This window comes from Rhipicephalus microplus, chromosome 4, assembly GCF_043290135.1.
Source record: "Rhipicephalus microplus isolate Deutch F79 chromosome 4, USDA_Rmic, whole genome shotgun sequence".
NCBI lineage: Eukaryota > Metazoa > Arthropoda > Arachnida > Ixodida > Ixodidae > Rhipicephalus > Rhipicephalus microplus.
Genome location: NC_134703.1, coordinates 21624980 through 21637938, shown reverse-complemented (window position 1 = coordinate 21637938; position 12959 = coordinate 21624980). Strand labels below are relative to the sequence as shown.

At 40.4% G+C, this 12959-nt stretch overlaps 1 protein-coding gene across 3 annotated transcripts in view; it reads left to right on the top strand.

Moving 5' to 3' along the window:
- Nucleotides 1-12959, top strand: part of LOC119171703 (glycoprotein antigen BM86) — a 163219-nt gene that overhangs the window by 126156 nt on the left and 24104 nt on the right. For 2 of the 3 annotated variants that reach the window (XM_075892276.1, XM_075892277.1), the window contains exons 2-5: nucleotides 7052-7186; nucleotides 8174-8287; nucleotides 9463-9594; nucleotides 12708-12815. In XM_075892276.1, coding sequence (XP_075748391.1) covers nucleotides 7153-7186; nucleotides 8174-8287; nucleotides 9463-9594; nucleotides 12708-12815 — 388 coding nt within the window. In that variant the 5' untranslated portion in view covers nucleotides 7052-7152. Of the gene's footprint in view, nucleotides 1-1998; nucleotides 2157-7051; nucleotides 7187-8173; nucleotides 8288-9462; nucleotides 9595-12707; nucleotides 12816-12959 lie in introns of those variants that run through there. The other variant, XM_075892275.1, reaches the window with a different exon arrangement.

Sequence of the window (12959 nt, the reverse complement as noted above, 5' to 3'; positions counted from 1 at the left end):
ATTATTTTCATTATTATGCTGTCTTGTTGTTTGTTTTTATTAGCTTTGCTATCCGTGGCATAGTAGCGATAACATCTGCTTTAATAAAATTTGGCAGATCCCATGTACTTTGGATCGGTGTTATGTGAAGCATGCGGATAGAAGGTGACTGTGTTGCGATATTTTTATTGAGCGAAATGCTACGAAGTGGCGCAAAAATATATGTACAAATGCCCGCACAGACATGTGATGACCAGTCGCGTATGTTTTATATTAGCAGTTGCTAACAATTGCATAACGACGCCAACAGTAAATATTAGCAACACAACAACCGGTAAGCGGATATGAAGCCCTGGTGCTTGCCTTGGTGCTCACACACACACACACACACACACACACACACACACACACACACACACACACACACACACACACACACACACACACACACACGCACACGAGTGTGTGTGTGTTTTCAAATGTGCACACACATACACACACACAGACGAGTGTGTGTGTGTGTGTGTCCACACTTGAAAATTTTGAGCGAGGGGGTGTTGAGGCCCCTAACCTTGGCTACGCCAATGAAAATGTTTGCACGGACATACATAAAGAATAGGTGAACGTCCCTCCCCCCCTTCTTCATAAAATATCTAGAAACTGCACCCCGGTGCTAGGCATAGTTTACAGCCTTCTTAAATGTGAGACAGTAATGAAGCAATATTATTAGCAAATCTCCACATAATAGACTAACACTGCGTAAAGAATAAAGTTTAGTCAGATGTTTACTGTAGTCATATAATGCACTTGCAACAGTTTCTAACAGGAATAGATTGGTAATGTGTGTTTTCGTCTTACGCGAAATGGACTTGCTGAAACTTATAACAACGCTCGTACCTGCATTGAAATCAACGGTAGCCTTCAGTACATATAGCATCTGTCGTTAGAAGCCTATAAGCCATCACATCTGCCTCTATGGAAACAACGTTGGCCACACCTTATCCTACAAACCCTCCGGGGCCCCGAGCCGTCGGTATCGCTAGCGGTGGCAACATCATTTGCCCCTTGGCTGTGACAAACCTGTAAGGATATGAACGCGTGTCATTTGTCCAATACTCGCGAATGACTTTGCCATATCTGGCACCTTCCCAAAACATATTACCTCGCAAAAATGAAATCTCTGGAGAAGAAAGCACTATCGCATGCTATGACAGACATTTTTAGCCCTGTGTATAATTGGGCTTTAACATGCTAGTTTCTCCTCTCGAAGTCTTATTAAAGCCTTGAAATTTTTTACACCTTTATTCATTATACACGATTTACTCCTCATAGCAACTTCACCACTTCCGCTGCACCAACATCCTCTAAACATTTTCGTGAACTGAATATGTCTCCCTTTCATCACCGAAGTTTGTTTGTAGACACTAGAGAACCATGGAACGCTTTAGTCGACCCTCTTTGGTCTTTTAGTTTTGTACGTTCCTAACTACTGATCCGCATGCTTAGACCATTTACATAGTGTTTTTGTTACTTTCGCGTTTGCGACTTCCATCACCTGTGAGAGCATTTTCAGGCTGGAGTATGTTTTCAATTAAAAATCATTAATAATACTGCGGTTCCTGAAGGCGTTGCAAGTGGCAGCAGTTTCGTTACGCACTTCCAAGCAAAGCAAAACCATCAACGTTTTGTCTTGCCTCTTACTTTTCTGTGATTCCTTACATTAATGCTTCATAGCCGCGGAAGGTATCAACATGAACGTCCGTCTGACTGACCTCCTGACCCATGACTTGCCACCCTTTCCCCTCTCTCTCTGCCTGAAATTTTAGCCTGCCATTTATACAAATGTCCGCAATAACGTATCACGCGTATATTTATCTCGTAGCGTGCAATTGGCGATGTGCCCGGGGTAGGTGACGTGCGCTGCACAAAGGAAATGTGGAGGCCAACCTCTCGAGTACTGATTGGCAGCAGATAAAAAGTAAAGCGCAATGGTAAATGTCCGCTGCGATAACGCCATACGCTATAGCGCGAGTGGCATATGTCGCTGTTTCAGCACCGGCCTCGACAGGATCCGTGGAAAGTGCGACAGCTGCGGTGGTTCGACGCAGTCGAGATGCGTGGCATCGCTTTGTTCGTCGCCGCTGTTTCACTGATTGTAGAGTGCACAGCAGAATCATGTGAGTTTTCATCCAATGAGCCATTTTCGCTAAACACTTGGCGTGCAGACACGAGAACAAGAGAGAATTTGAAAGAACAGAAGTGCCCTCTTTTGTGCCACCTTGACTTCTCTCTCGTGTCCTTCCGTGCTCTCTTAGCTCTCTTAGCTCTCTTCCCTTCTTAGTTAGCTCTCTCTTATTGTAAGCCATTCTTGAGATGGTTGATCGAGTAAGTGTGCATATACAGCACAAGACGTTAATTTTAATAACGCGTGTTAGTGGTCACTCCACACTGAACCGTTAATCGAAATTAATTTACAGATATCACTAAAGATGAAAAGTATCGGGATACATACTCTTTTAGTATTCGATGGGTTTCAAGCGCTTAGGTGAAAAAAATAAAATGCAGACAGGGAATGCGAAAGAGGCAGTACGACGCTATATGGATAGCGTCACTCCCTTCTGTCCGCGCCTGCATGTCTATTTTTACTATTTTTCTTCAGCACTGCAGATGCATCAATGTTGAGTATTGCAACTAGCCCAGAAAAAAAAACTGATTTAAGTACTGCACTTTCTTGTAGGACTAATAATGTATCGTTAAGTTATAAAAACTTAAACGCACCAAAATGGCAATGCGATGGAGAGAGAGAGAGAAGCCATTTAGATGACTCACTCACAAATTACCGTTTACTTGGCACTCGTTCATGCTCCAGAATAAAGTATACCTTTATTCCAGGTGTGAAACAAAGCTTACATTATGCCTCCATCGAGGAGCAGCTGCTGGTAATCGAACTTTTGACCTGATACCCAGTAGGCGCATGATTAGTTGTTTTGGTAATTTAACATGTACTTCTGAAGCTCAGCACTCCTATTTTCGTAACCACACGGCCAAAATCGGCTTACGTGAGAACAAATTAGGAGCATGGTTGTTCAAGACTACGACATAAAGGTGTACTAGGCCTATGCTCGTTGTTCCTGAACGGCTAGTGGCTTCGCCATTGTCGTGCGCATTACTTGTCCGCGTTGGTTACGAGGCAGGTCGTGAAAAAAAATTTTTTTTGACGAGTCTTTTCTGCCTGAAAATACTTTGATAACTTTGCAATTAAGGGTTCGCTATAAAGTAAATCTGTATAGATCATTTCTATTCTTTATGAACTATTTATTCTTCCGCTATTGGTCGAAATTTTTCAGGCCACGCCCACTGCGTTGGTCTTTTAAGTAATGCAGTCAAAACTGTGATAACGGCCCGGTATCACAGTGACATCAGCAGACTACCTCTGGAGGTTTACTGAGAAAAAAATAATAAAAATTCCTGATTCTGCGCCTTGTTCCCATTAGCCCTGAACTATATGTAAAAAAAAAAAACTCGACCCTATGATGTGTGATATGAACATGCGAAACAAACCAAAAACGATTTTGAAATAACCGGCAAGTAGCCTGCTCGGAAGAAAATACAAAATGGTGGCCCATCAGTTACTGTCGTCGCTGTGGCGCTGAATACTCGTATCAGCCAGTGAGATTTGAGATTGGTTTTGCGTACAATGTACATACGGCACAGCCTTGTGACGTCGTTGGATTGATGGCTTCATCACGTGTGTACGACATTACTCCGCAAACTCTCCTTCGCTGTGCGCCCAGTGGCTATCGCCAACGCGCCACTCAACGGGCAAATGCAACAAGGGAGGCGAGTTTTTTTTTTTTTTACAGCATAGCAATACATAATGCAAAGAATGGATGTTTGTTACGCACTCCTTGCTTCTTTGGTGAAATTTGTATTTCATGTTCAACCACGACGCGTGGTTGTTTCTCTGCGAGCCTGCAAGCAAACATGAAGGAATTATTTTTTTCAATGGGCCAACATACTGGTGAAGGCAAGTTAGCGGTTAATTTTATTTGCCATGAGCGTGAGGACCAGCTAAAGAGTATTACTTGTTGTCCAATACTAATAAACGCTAACATATGTGTTTCTTACTTTTATATGCGAGGTGTTTCAGGTGAACCGAGTCCAGTATCTGAAAAAAAAAGTGCTCTAGGCTTGTCGATGACAGTATTGTTTTGAGCCGCATGCAGTATGTCAGGACATCATGCTTCATTTAGCCATGCCAGGTAATTAAAGAAGATTGCTTAAGTAACATTTAAGTGTGGAGCACTTGATTGGAAAGCGCTGTCGTATGCTGCAGTATGCGTTCTTCGTTGTTTGGTGCAACACGCTATGTGTAGCACATTGAGCGCTCGCTCGCACCAAGGAGATGCCTTCTTGTTCTTCGAGCACATTGGTGATGATGATAATAATGATAATGATCATCATCATCATTATCATCATCAATAAAATAAATAAATAATGTGTTTGGCGCAACGCTGGCAAAACAACGCATAAAATTAAGGGAAAAAGGGACGACTGCTTTCTTTATAATCCCCTTCACTCCTTTAACAACGCAATCACCCTACAACACGACCTTGACACCATCACTTCATGGTGCGAAAAATGGCATATGCCCCTTAACCTCGCTAAATGCAAGGGCATCTCCTTCACACGTAAACACAACACCTCACATAAAACCTACTGCATTAATTCGGTTCCCATTGATCACACGCGTACTTACAAGTATCTAGGTGTTCATCTGACATCATCACTATCATGGGTGAAACACATTGAAACCATTCGTTATGAAGCTTACCGCACATTAGCTGACTTACGACGTAATCTGCGATCTGCATCTCCTGACATAAAGAAACTCGCATATCTGACGTACGTGCGACCAAAACTCGAGTATGCGTCATTCATCTGGCATCCTTCACAAGCTTATCTCACCGATGATTTGGAAGCCGTTCAAAATCGCGCATCTCGTTTCATTACGTCACAATATTCAAGCCATATCAGCGTAACTGCACTAAAACAAACGTTGTCACTCGCATCGCTCGCTTCACGTCGCATAACCTCTCGTATCTGCCTCTTTCACACATTCTTTTACTTTAGCAGGTCGGGACACCCTCTCCTAAAACGCCCATTAAGAACGTCCTCTCGCCTGTCCCATACGCACCCTCTGATGACCATAAAATTCCGGACGACGGCGATGAGCAGCTCATTTTTCCCCCATGCCGTAACACTCTGGAATGCACTGCCAGATAACACTGTTTCTTGCAGGGACCGCCCAACATTTCGCGAAAAACTAACTCTTTTCCAAAATCAAATACGATGTCCTAACAGAACATTAACCATTGCGTTTATAATTGTTTTACTGTACTCATAGAATTTATTTATCGCCTATTATATATTTTTTGTTTTGTTATGCGTGTTATTACTGCTTGTGTTCTTGATTTGCTCATGCATTGTAATCAGTGTGTACCCTCATATTGTTACATTGCTTAGGAACTTACAACCTGTATGTACGACCCCCCCCCCCCCCCCTTATGTAATGCCATCGGGCCCTTGAGGTTGAATAAATGAAATGAAAAAGGAAGCAAGTGCGAAATAGAGACAAAAAGGGGCACATAGAAAAAATATAAAGAGAAAAAATAGATAAAGCAAAAGGGATAAATAAATAGAAGTGAAAACAAAAACAAGAAATGAAAAGCGGGAAGGGACCAAAGATAAAGAGAAGGATTAAAGAGGAAACTGAAGAGAAAAAAAGAGGGCTGCCCAGCTTTGTAGTGATCCTCTAAGCTTGCTACCACCGGGGTGAAGCTGCCTTCTTTTTTTTTCGTTAGGAAGACGATATTCTTCAATGCAAAACTCGCACAGGCTTTGCATTGAACAAGTGCTACATAGGACTTGTTCTGCAACGTCAAATTGTTTCGTACAGGCTAATACAACTGCCAATCCGGTAATTTGGGAAATGAACAAAGATTGCTTAATAAACATTTAATAAAGTTTTTGATGGGGCTAGTTGGTGAAGATCCATAATAGCTCACAACGCACTCAGAGGCACGGACGAAGAAGGGATCAGCGCTGACTAAAGACTGAAATTTATTTTGAATGAACATGCGAGTACAAATAAGAAGAATTGCCCATGCACGAGTACATGCTATTGGAAGCGTTTTTTGACAATGATAACACGCAATAATTTACTTAAAGTTAAGAAAAATGTGCAAGGCGGCAATTCTGCACATTTATACTTACATGTTCCTTCGAAATAAATTTCAGCTTTTATTGAGCCCTGGTCCCTTCTTTCTCCATGTCTCTGAGCGCATCTGTGAGCTATATGAATGACATTTATCATCATAGCTCTAACGAAAAATATTCAACAGAAAGGCTGTAAAAATTGTTCGACAACATCGGATTATTTAAACTATGCTGAAATAGTTGCACTGTTCAAATGTTTTTCATCTTTTCTTTAGAGTTCGCGAAAAAAATATACTGGTTGTAGGTTAGTTGAAACGCCCTGTATGTATATTAAGAGCTTGCTAACTCGTATACGCTAAAAAAATGCTTTACAACAGGCGCCGGCAACCTACGGGCCGCACGTGGCAACCTGCCACAGGTGGAAACCTGCTCCGTGGTGGTACTGCCTAATATTGGGCAGTACTGAGAGTAGTAACTTGGACAGTATTGAGCAGTACTGCGTAAATACTGCCGGTGGGGCAGTATTGGTGCCTCCAGCATGTTGTCAACACCTCTCCGACTTCCTTTATCACTTCCTATCAGAAAGTCCACAAAACAGTTCTTACCAAAACACTCAATTTTTCCTAGTAACCCATGTTTTATTGCAAATTAGCGACATGCATCTTGAAAGTAAACGTTATTTGTGAGCCAGTTTTTTTTACATTATTGCAAAAAAACCCACACTTTCCACGCGGCCACCCACTCTATTAGCTTCACGCAACATGGCCCTCCAACTAAAATGGTAGCCGACCCCTGCTTTACACTGTAAAGCAATCTATAACGTGTACTCATCGTTTCAATTTTATTATCGCAGCCATTTGCTCTGACTTCGGGAACGAGTTCTGTCGCAACGCTGAATGTGAAGTGGTGCCTGGTGCAGAGGATGATTTCGTGTGCAAATGTCCGCGAGATAATATGTACTTCAATGCTGCTGAAAAGCAATGCGAATGTAAGTAAACCTCAATATCTCTTACTCCTTTTTCTACTTATTGTATATACGTTGGTATAATTTCACCTATATGGCTGCCAATCATTATGTTTTGTGAGAAAGCTCGAAACGCTCACCGCACACAAAACTTGTAACTCGTATATAAGCACAACGACTGCAATGACTCGGAGTAGCTGAGGGCAAGACTATTCGCGCGATGCTTACTCTTGTGAACATCGAGAACACTACCTAACGCACCTGTTCATCTTACCTTTATATTAATGTTAAAATGTTAGCAAAAATTAACATGTATAGTAAAGTGACAAACCTCACCTTTTTTTTTATTGCGGCATTTTCGTGGATACATGATATAGTTCCCTTTTTAAATAGCCTCCTGAGACCTAGCAATGGGGAACTTATCCAATATATTTGACAATGCAAATGGCTATGGAACACAGCGTGTAAAGTCTTTCAAAGCACTTGGCTCCTGCTTGGTAGTACTTTTGTGGCTGATATAATCTGGGACGTATTACCATTTAGTGAATGTGATCAAACTCGCTTCGTTTCCCGCCTTTCCAGAAGCGTTGTAAATGGCGGGATCGAGAACTACTCACTTACGGTTGCCGCGTTGAAAGGGGCCAATTTCTCTGCTTGAGAAATACGACTACTTGAGCATTAATTTATGTTCGTAAAAACCTAAATAACACAAAAAGTACATATTAGGAATATACATTCCATGCGTTCCTAAAAAAGCTTCCCAAGAATCCCAATTTCCAATATAATGGACAGCGTGGGGTGGTCTATTAACATAAAAGACAGAAAGTATACGCGGCACTTCTTTACTTTCGCACTCAGAAAAAGTATTTCTGCAAGTTTAAAAGAAAAAAAATCCAACCCTAAATTCACTCTGGGTTTCAGGAGAATATAACTTGAGTGTTGTGAAATGGTGTTCTGTCCTCTTAACTTCATTTATTGCAGTTAATTGTACAATGTTTTACACTATTTTAGATAAAGATACGTGCAAGACAAGGGAGTGCAGCTATGGACGTTGCGTTGAAAGTAACCCGAGCAAGGGTAGCTGCGTCTGCGAAGCATCGGACGATCTAACGCTACAATGCAAAAGTAAGCGATCACCATGTTTTTTTCTTTACTTAATTTAACGACGAGGATGATCCATTTTCATTCCACTTGCTCTCCATTGGCACGCTTTGTTGTATAAAAAGCATTAGCATGTTTCTTTTTTTTCGTCAGTATTTCTGGCATTTAAAATTATTTATTGCCTTCTGCGGTTTTTCGTTGAAGGCAACTCACTCTGACCTAACCGATCACATCTGCTGCAGTACGCTGCTCTGTGCATTTCAATTATCTGCACTCACGCTTTCATTGTTTTTATTCGTCACCATCTCGTTCTGTAGCTACTAGCATTTTTCACAGATGTAACTAGTCGCACTATACTTTCTCCTTACATTCTTTTTTTTTTACTCTTTCCTCATTTCCTGCACTGCTGGCCACCCTTAAAGTTTTACCTGCCAACGTTATACATGGTAATAAGGAAACGCCACGGCCTTCACGGATTGGGATAAAACCAATAGCACCTGTTCCTGTCTTTGTTGTTGCTTTTGCCCTCGTGTGATGTTTCCTTATTACTGTGCATAACCAGCTAGCTGAAATCACCAAGACAGCTACAGTGCTCCCTTCGATAAAAGTTTTCTTTTTTCGTTCTTTTGTTCTTTATACTTATACCGGGTGTACCAGCTAAATCAGACCAAAGTTTTAGAAGAAGAAAAAAAAAATGCACTTCGAGAAAGTTTCATTTGGCGTATATTTTCGGTTGTCGTGTGACTCCTGTTTACATACAACTTGCGTGTATTTAAAGCCTGCGCCTAATAATTCTCGTTTTTTTAGAAGAAACAGCAAGTCACATTTGAGCACAAAAATAAATGCCTAATTCTGGTGTTTTAGAGGCTGCCCACAAACTGATCCCAATATGTTACCTATTCAAACAATAATTAAAAGGTTGGCTAATCGAAACTAGTACTTGCTAATACATGCTATATGTTACACAAGACTATCACTAGTATACATCAACTACAACTTTTGCCGGATTGCGTGGTGTTTTGTTTTCTTTTTAATTATAGACGGAATCGGCTTGCACGCGCGGTAGATATTTGCAGAGAAACAACCACACGAAATTACTGATATCAAATTGTTAAAATTTTGAACGAGTGTAGATGTAATGCCGTGAAAATAAACACGAATCAATGTAACACTAACAGCATTTTTGAATTACTTTACAGTTAAAAATGACTTCGCAACTGACTGCCGAAACCGAGGTGGCACTGCTAAGTTGCGCACGGATGGGTTTATTGGCGCAACGTGTGACTGTGGTGAATGGGGTGCGATGAACAAGACCACACGGAACTGTGTCCGTAAGTGCTCGTCGATTCTGCTGCCTCTGTGATGCCGACTTCAAACGTATTTGGACTCCCAGATATTTCTTAAACACTTTGCTTGAAACAAAGCATAAACTCAGATCAATTTCTTTTTTTTTAACGATTACCTAACGACTTTCGCGACCATGCCTATGTTAATATTTCGCGCTCAAACCTTAAATTTGGAGTTCTGTCATTCCGCGCGTGCTTTGCCTTATTTTGTGTTTGCGCTATAATTTTGCTAATTCTCCAATGTCAAATTTATAAGAATTTTTTAACCACGGTGCGACTGCATAAACGCCATTACCTAGATCTCTTTATAAGCTTGCAAATTAGGACGTCTGGGAGAATGAACTCTAGGATGAGCTTTTCTATAAATTTTGCTTCTTTCTCTTTCAACTTAATCTAACTAAACCTATCATTTCATCAATATAAATGTGCAAGCAGACATAATTAAGGGTGGCTAGTTACACACGAAACGTCCCAGCCATTTTAGCAGTAACCAGAAATCTATAGAAAAAATCACACTCATGTCTTGCTTTCAAATCAAGGAATTGCTGCGGTATTCCAGAGAAAAATTAAGTTACTGTTGCTTCGGGCTCTTTCGAATTTCACCGCACGTTGTCTGAATGTTGTTTCTCAGAAACTTTATTTTGAGTATATCGTTTCTCGTTTCGGTACTGAATTTGGTTTACACATGAGGTGAAATTCTTTTTATGAGATGCTCCAAGGCTCAATATATTGCTGTTTTTTTTTCGATGTGCTCCCAAATATTGTGCCAAAATGTCTCATGGTGAAACTTTTTCTCTCTTGCAATATTGTGATATCTAGGAATATGTCAACAGTGAATGATTACTCTAGGGTATGTATACATTGCGTTAGATTTATTTCGAGACAACTTGAATTTTCAAACTTCACGTGAAGAACATCCCGAATTTAAGAAAGTAATCTTTTTTACCCACATTAGTCAAATTAATGTCATTGAAATGTATGCACGTCACATTATTCAGTTGTTCTACTACACGAGCATATTTGACTTTGTGATTTGTGAAGGAACTCTCTGTGTATAGATTGTGCTTGCTAATTAAACCACAACATGGCTTATTTGTAACGGATCCTTAACTAACCATATCAGCTATTCATCCATATATTTCCACAGATTCTTTTTTTTTGTTGATCACTTCACTGAACATGAAGCATTCTTCATTATAGCTCTTAATTTATACCTTTCGGTGCTCAAACAATCTGCTTCATACCTCAATTGAAAAGAAGCGAAGGCTACTTTTTATATGGTAAAGTTTGACATTGCGATATCTGTTTTGAACGATGAATTATTTTTTTAAGCTTCCCAATTGCGGATATCTTTCAATCTCGCCATATGGCAGCTTCCTCATTGAAGTTTGCCTTTGACACGAATGGGTAAATTAAAAAGAAGTATTCGTAACGCAAGATGTAATTGTAAAGCATTCTATATAATTAAAATTAGTTAGGTTCTTTCTGTAACGTTTGTTCAGCAACGTTATTTAAACTACGCTAAGATAGCTGCACTGTTCAAAGTTTTTTTTTTCTTTTCTTTCGAGCTTGTCAAAAAACATTATACTTGGTTGTACGTTAGTTGAAACGCTCTATATGTATATTAAGAGCCTGCGCGTGCTAGCTCCTACGCTGAGTGAATGCTTTACAGTAAGTATAAAGGTAAGCTTTAAGTGGAACACCACGGGATGTAAACTGCATCAAAATAATTACGACAACGATACTCTCAAATTCAGACTTTATTTCGTGACATTTGGAAGTTTCAATAGTTTAAAAATATTTTAACGTAAAGTAAGCTTTTCGCAGAGCAAAATTCATTACTCATAGATTGATGCATTGCCATATTACAAGACAAACACATGCAAACGTAGACTATTTCTGGAAAATTTTTGGAGGTGGATTTAGCAAAGAAATGTTGTAATATTACGGCGCTTCAAGCACCTTGCACTAATGCACTTGCTTAAAATGTAAACCCCATGTGGAAATCCAACGAGAAACAGTACATTTAGCCTTAGTTTTCTAATAAAGAACATTCATACGGCACTGCACGGAATTCAAAAAGCTCCCACGTGACCAAAAAATTTTTCTTTCCTCAATGTTTCAGTAATTAGGTGTTTTCAATGGAAGAAAGCCACGAGATTTCTTGTTCTCAATAAGTTTGATATGGTAGAATAAATTTGAGATGGTTGGCTGGAACGACTCAGTTGCGGATGCAATACGTAAATTAGTTCATCCGCCCACCTTGAAAAGTTCTTTTAACAGTAAGTTACAGCACTGCAGAGAATGGCGCGACTATTCACGGAATGTACGTTTTTGATTTATATGTTACTCGCGATTTCAATTTTCACATTTTTTTTTTCTGTATACTCTCCCCTGATAGCCTGTGCTGTTTCCATTCTATGTTGTTTTTCGGTTCTTCGGCCAGCTCTGTGGTTGCAATTTCTATTTTTATATAGAAGTTCGTACCATTATCTATTTTTATTTTCTGTTGTTTGTATTACGGTTTTTGTTCTTTGGTCAGATGTGCAGATGCCAGTCTGTATCATTTTTATTCCTACTCCTATAAGGGCATGTTATTGCTTACATTATCAGTAAAGTAAGTGAAAATTAAATACATATAACATGAAAATATAGGCCGTATACATATACACATGTACGCGAGAGTTCGCGCACTTTCCTAACCATACATGATCTCGATAAGGTGTCGCATAGAGTGACGACGTCCCCGGGCTGAAGACATAGTGTTGTGGCATCGCGAAGCTGAGGCCAAGCGTCGGCGAAGAGCCCATGACTCCAAAATGTACACTCGCGAAGCCAAGGCAGCACGGCAACGGCGGGTGCTTGCCGCCACTAGTGAAGGCATCAAGGGTCATTACAAGGAAATCCTCAAGGGGGATCATCATGCAGGTATAGCTTCACTGTGCGCCAGCCTTCTAGCAGTTGATGGGTCATGGATGGGTTTAAGGCTATTCAGGAGTGACATTGGTTTCTGATTTTTTTTTACTCGGGTCAGCAATTGTATACATCGTTACCACACTGTAGTCATCCGAATCAAACCATTTTACTTTGGATTCCAGCTACCACGTGTCTTCGTCCCGACTTGACCTGCAAAGACCTCTGCGAGAAAAACCTGCTTCAAAGGGATTCTCGTTGTTGTCAGGGGTGGAACACAGCAAACTGTTCAGGTACGCGCAATGCTCAATTTACGTAACAGCTTTGGACACTGCTGCGTTTTTTGTTTATAGAACGTTGTGTTTCTTTTTTAATTAAGCCGGGAAACACAATGCGCGCGCAAAATATTCGCTTGGAAGGCATTCCGCAATATTGAG